This window comes from Apodemus sylvaticus, chromosome 7, assembly GCF_947179515.1.
Source record: "Apodemus sylvaticus chromosome 7, mApoSyl1.1, whole genome shotgun sequence".
NCBI classification, from domain to species: Eukaryota; Metazoa; Chordata; class Mammalia; order Rodentia; family Muridae; genus Apodemus; species Apodemus sylvaticus.
In genome coordinates, this window is record NC_067478.1 from 42782679 (window position 1) to 42787956 (window position 5278).

The following is a 5278-nucleotide window of genomic DNA, read 5'->3' on the forward strand; positions in this document are numbered from 1 at the left end:
TAAGGTATTTTATTTTCACTTTTTTTTGCCACCACATGACTCACACTTGGCTCTAAAATCCTATGGAGCAGCATCAGTCAGTTTGGCTAATGATTCTGTCTTAGCAACTAGGTTAGTCTAGACAAGGTGGCAGCTGTGACACGTTTAACATAAAGAACTCTTCACTAGTACCAACCTCCCAATGCTCTTTTAAATAACGCATAATAAACACTGTTAGCTTGGGGATCTCTAATATTCTGGCCCTATAAATAACTCTAATTCCACTTAAGCTTAAAGGAATCCAGCATTTCAGAATTATCTCCAGTCTATTTATATGAAGACATACTCCAGGCTGATTCTCAGCTCTGCAAACTAATAACTTCATTATTATCTGAACCCAGACTGTTCAATACCATTGCCCTTAATCCTTCTCTTCAAAATACCAAACTTGTACACAACATGCTTCTTTTGAGACTCTTTTATTGATTTTTTTATAACAATCCAATCTGTTGGATCTCAATGCAGTTTATAAAAAAAACACCGAAAAACCTCAGGTCAGTTTCCTATAAACTGCAATCAAAAAGGAATTTAGTTTGTCAAAGAAGTTATCTCAAGTTGCAATTATTTTTAATATGCAGAACAGTAAAATGTACACATGCTCTTGGATGCAGGTGCTCCTGTGTACTACAAAGTTCTATGTAAGAGCTTGCTATACTCTGCAGGCAGTTTGGGGATGCACTATTTCCTCCATCATGTAGGTAGATGAGGATGAAACTCATATTTATGAATAAAGTACTTTTCTCAAAAACAAACAAACAAACAAAAAAACCTGAGGCAGCTTCCATTGAATGTTATCTGTGCTACACCTTGAACTGAACTAAGAGAGTCCGTGTCCATGCTGCGACTTGAGAGAGAAAAAAAAATCCCTCCGCAGGCATCGAGGAGTACCGACAGGGAAAAGGTAAATAAACACGTGCACAGTTGTTCATGTCCTTCCGTTAACAGAACACACCAAGGACCTTACATAAAGAGAATCAAAGTCAGTGGTGTCTATGGTGGGGGGCGGAAGTGGAGCAAGTCTAGTAAAGGGGGAAAAAAACCTTAAGTCTACACCTCATGCAGAGTCCTCCTTGACCAGTCCTGTTTCTCAGACATCCGAGTTGGAACTGAGATTTGTTAATCTGGGGTCCGCATTGATTTCGTATCTATAATGATACCCTTCCATGTGATCCCTGCAGGCATCTCTGATGTTATGCATCCACTTTTTTATGCCTTTACGGTTCAAATACAAAACGAGGAGGAAAATAGCGCCTATCAGAGCTAAGACAATACCTAGGAAGACATAGGAAGTCTGTAGGGATTGGGGAAGGATAGCGTCACAGTCCAAGTCAGAGCTGTTGAGGTCCAAGAGGCCACGATTTCTCATTTTTTCCGGGAATGCGCAGGTAAGCCTGGCTTTATCCGGCACCACCTCCGTCTCTTTAAGCCAAGCCACCATGTCAGCCAGGTAGCAGTCGCAAACCCAGGGATTGTTGTCCAGGAACACCCTGACACGAGCCAGGCCTTGCCACTCAGCCAAGGTGGAGTTGTGAAGGACCTTTAGGGCGTTGTCCTCCAAGTGGAGGCTTTCCAGGTGTGTCAGGTTGCGGAAGGATGCATAGGTCAGGCTCACGAGGGAGTTGTTCCTGAGGTCCAGGTGTCTGAGACTCGGCAGTTGGGCCAAAAAGTCCCGGGGCAGGTAAAGAAAGTGATTGCTGGCCATCTCCAGGTGACGCAGCCCTCGAAGTGCAAGGCCTGAGCGCAGGGCAGCTGCCACCATGCCCTCGAAGGCCACCATGCCCTCAAAGCTCCCGTTCTGCCTCTGATCCTCAGGGGGCACGATGTGGTTCAAGATCAGCTCCACCAGGGGGCTGGGGGCCGAGACGCTGGCGTTGCTGCCCGCAAAGGCGAAGGCGCTGAGGTTGGTGAGAGGGTTGTGGCTGAGGTCCAGCCGACGCAGGCCGGGCAGATGCTCGAAGGCACCTGCACACACCTCCTTCAGGTGGTTGCTGCTGAGGTTGAGCGCCTCTAGGTCAGCGAGCGGAGGCTGGCGGGCGAAGGCGCCCGCCGGGAGCACGGTCATCTGGTTGCCGGTGAGGAAAAGGTTGCGCACGTAAGGCGGCAGGTCCGCCGGCACCTCCAGCAGGTTGCGGTTCACGCACTTAACCGTGCGCGCCGCCTCGGAGCACTCGCACGCCGCCGGGCATCGCTCGGCTGGTGGAGGCTGCGCAGACCCCGAGGCCAGGAAGGCTGCCGGGGAGGTGGAAGACGAGGGTACCGAAGAGCTGGGGGCCGACGCGGAGACCCAACCCAGCAACACGAGCGCCAGCCTTGCCAACCGCAGCCGTCCGTCCCCAGCGGCGGGGCCCCGGGAGCCCGCCCCAGGCATCGCGGCTCGCGGTTCCCCGGAGCTGGGACGGCGCCCACTCCGAAGACTCGACCGCCTGGGCCCGGCGGGCGCGAGCCGGCCGCAAGCGTCGATGGCAAACTTTCCTCGCGTGGGAGCCAAGGAGGGGACGCCAAAGCTGGAACTTGGCTAACCCCGGGCCACCGGGCGTCCCCCTCCCGGAGCGGCACCCCGCCCTTCCCTCCAGTGAGTACGCACGGCGGGTCGGGACACCGGCCTTGGCGCTCCTCCTCCCACCGCAGCTGGGGTGGGTGGCACCTCCTCGACTCCTTTGTTGGCGCCTCTCTCAGGGCAGGATCGGATGAGCGACCTGGGACAACCGGGAGAGAAACATGAGGAGCAGTGACGACCGCAGCTGCCCGAGTACTAGCCAAGTTGCCACCACACTAGCCACCCGGCCCAAGCTTCTGTGTGTGTCCTCCCCTTCCCCTCCCCGAGGGACGCGGTCCCCATTCCCAAGCGCTAAGCCTGCCTCTTCCGGGCCCACACCATCAGTACCCGAGCCACCTCCCGCCTGGCTCTTGCCCGGATTGCCCTCCTCCCGCTTCGAACTTCACGCAGATCCCGCGGTGTCCAGCGAGCAAACTTCTCCCTTTTCCGGATTCCTGCTCCCACCGCCCCCGCCGACCACCTGCCTTCCGGGGTCCCCGCCCCCGCCGCTCCTCCCCTCCCAGGTTGGGATGAGAGCGAAGTTTCGGGTTACGGGACTCTTTCGAGCTCTTTTTTTGTACCTCCTTGGATTAGAGGGGAACGGAGAGCAGAGCCGTACAGCTGTCGCCTACTCTCGGCTCCCCAGTTCATAGCCCTCCAGCTCCCCGATCTCGAGAGGGTCCAGGCGTCTCCAGAAAAACGGAGGGAACCAGCCAACAAAGCGGTCCTGGGACCGTGGGAGGAGTGGCAGCCAGGACCCCCGCTCTCCTCACGCCCTAGTATAGAAAGGAGCCCCGGTCCCGCCTCCAGGCTCCAAACCCGGCCGCTCGGTCCCCACTGCTCACCTCCATGCCCCGTACCTGCAAAGCCAACTCTGAGGGCCACCCGAGTCCACGCGCCTTCCCGGCTCCTGCAGCGGGCGCCGACTCTGCTCTCACCCCAGCCCCTGGCCCAACCTCCACCGCTGGGAAAAACCAAGCCGGGGGGCGGGGGAGGGCCGGGGCTGCAGGAGAGATCGCCGCCGCGCTGCCCACCTCCGCTGCCCTAGGTAGGGGCTTTAAGGAGAGACACGAGGGGAACCTAGGCTGGGCGACTCCCCCAGGCGGAGATAAAAGACCATCGCGCCCCGGGAAGGTGAGGGATTCCCCTTCTGTTCCCCCTCCCCAGCATCCTTTGGTGGTTCCGTATTTTGCATAGCGTATTTACCTCGGACCGAAACAAAACCGCTGGCGGATCTCTCGGAATTCACGCTGCTTCAGGCACCGCTGGCAGGGAGGAGATGGGTTTAAGCGTGAGCCACAGCAACGCAAAGCGGCGGTAGAAGGAAGGAGCTGCACAGGTTACATCCGCCGCGGCAAACGCCGGGGTTGTGAGGGAGATTCAGAAAGTCTCCTCTCGCGTGGCTCGGTTTGGCTGGCAACTTCAGATGGAGAGGTAGTTAGTTAATGCTCTCCTACCTGTGCCACCCCCGCACGTCCTGGGTAGTTATCAAACTTGTAAAAGACAGTCAACTTTAAAGTGGGGGAGGGTTACTGGGAAGGACACTCATTCTTGATTCATTATGGGTGTGTGGTTTTTTTTTTCTCCTCCTCTCAAAATTAAAACCAGAGGGAAGAAAGCTGCAGCTAAAACACCCCAGAAACAAAAGCAAATTGCAAAGACGTGAGTCACCCGGAAAGCTCCCTCCACCAGACGCGGTGCTTTGTGTCAGCACAAGTCACTTACGCAGGGAGCGCTCGCGGCGGGAGTGGGCGGGCTGACCTGGGAAAGAAGTTTGTCCCAAAGTCTGTCTCCCAGGGGGCGCTGGCAGGCGCTGGATGATTGATTAAGGAAAGGACTGGAATGCTTATAGGACCAATGTCATTAAGTCTGGGAGAGTTGGAGTTCCAAACGGAATGCCCTCTCAGTGCTCTCTCTCAAAAATTCTTTTATCTTCTTTTCCTCAGTCAAATAATTTTCCCTGAATTAAAAGGTGTGGGTTATTAGATACTATTTCACTTTAGAGAGAAAATGATAGGAGAAACAAGGCTGGGGAAAAGAAGACCCAGTATAAAAGTATGAAATTAACGGTGCTGGGGACTGTCCCCGCAGCGTGCATCATGACTCTGGCCGTCCAATTCTGAATCTACAGCTGATTCTTTCTGTGGAAAGACAGTCGACACAAACATCAGCCAAAATGGCCCAGGAAGAAAGCTGCAGAGCCTGGAGACTGCAGAGATTTGTGCAAAAAGACAGTTTCATTAATTTGCATCTTCAGCACATTTATCTAAATCCCTTTCTCTTATTTTTAAAAGTGTTTTTGCAGTATAAATGTGAAAAGCTTTGAGGGAAAAAAGCCCGACTCAGAAGCTGAAGTTATATGTATGGCAGTCATGACGATGGTTATATAAACCCATACACGTGCTAAAAAACGCATAAGACTATACGCTGCCGAAAAGGGCAATTTTACTGCCTACTTTTGTAGTAAAGTAAATGACACGGGAAGAATTTTTCTGATTTTCTGGCGTGGTCTTCAAAAGAGCAAGTGCTCTTGTGCTCTGGATTTTGAGCATTTAGAAAAAATCAAGTATTCACATCTGATCGTCAACATACCTCAGAGGTAAGATACACTGTAGCATTGAGTCTATCATCCTGAGTCCTTCCTGTTCAGGTTTCCAAACAAACAAACAACAAACAAAAAAGGCTGTGAGCTAGTATGCCTAG

The 5278-nt window shown here is 53.1% G+C and overlaps 1 protein-coding gene across 5 annotated transcripts; it reads right to left on the reverse strand.

The window, feature by feature from the left end:
• Positions 1-450: 450 nt before the first annotated feature.
• Positions 451-4156, reverse strand: Tpbg (trophoblast glycoprotein). 5 transcript variants are annotated; one of them, XM_052187715.1, is made up of 3 exons: positions 3782-4156; positions 3436-3630; positions 451-2735 (listed from the first exon to the last, which is right to left on the reverse strand). In XM_052187715.1, the coding sequence occupies exon 3, from the start codon at positions 2405-2407 to the stop codon at positions 1127-1129; it is 1281 nt and encodes a 426-aa protein (XP_052043675.1). In that variant the 5' UTR covers positions 2408-2735; positions 3436-3630; positions 3782-4156; the 3' UTR covers positions 451-1126. The 5 variants fall into 5 exon arrangements, with proteins under 5 accessions (XP_052043675.1, XP_052043677.1, XP_052043678.1 ...); XM_052187717.1 differs by having other exon boundaries at positions 3421-3630; XM_052187718.1 differs by lacking the exon at positions 3436-3630.
• Between the last annotated feature and the right edge of the window lie 1122 nt (positions 4157-5278).

Bases quoted from the DNA above. Each gene is read 5' to 3' on its own strand.
- Tpbg (XM_052187718.1), bottom strand. From the start codon at position 2,407: ATGCCTGGGGCGGGCTCCCGGGGCCCCGCCGCTGGGGACGGACGGCTG.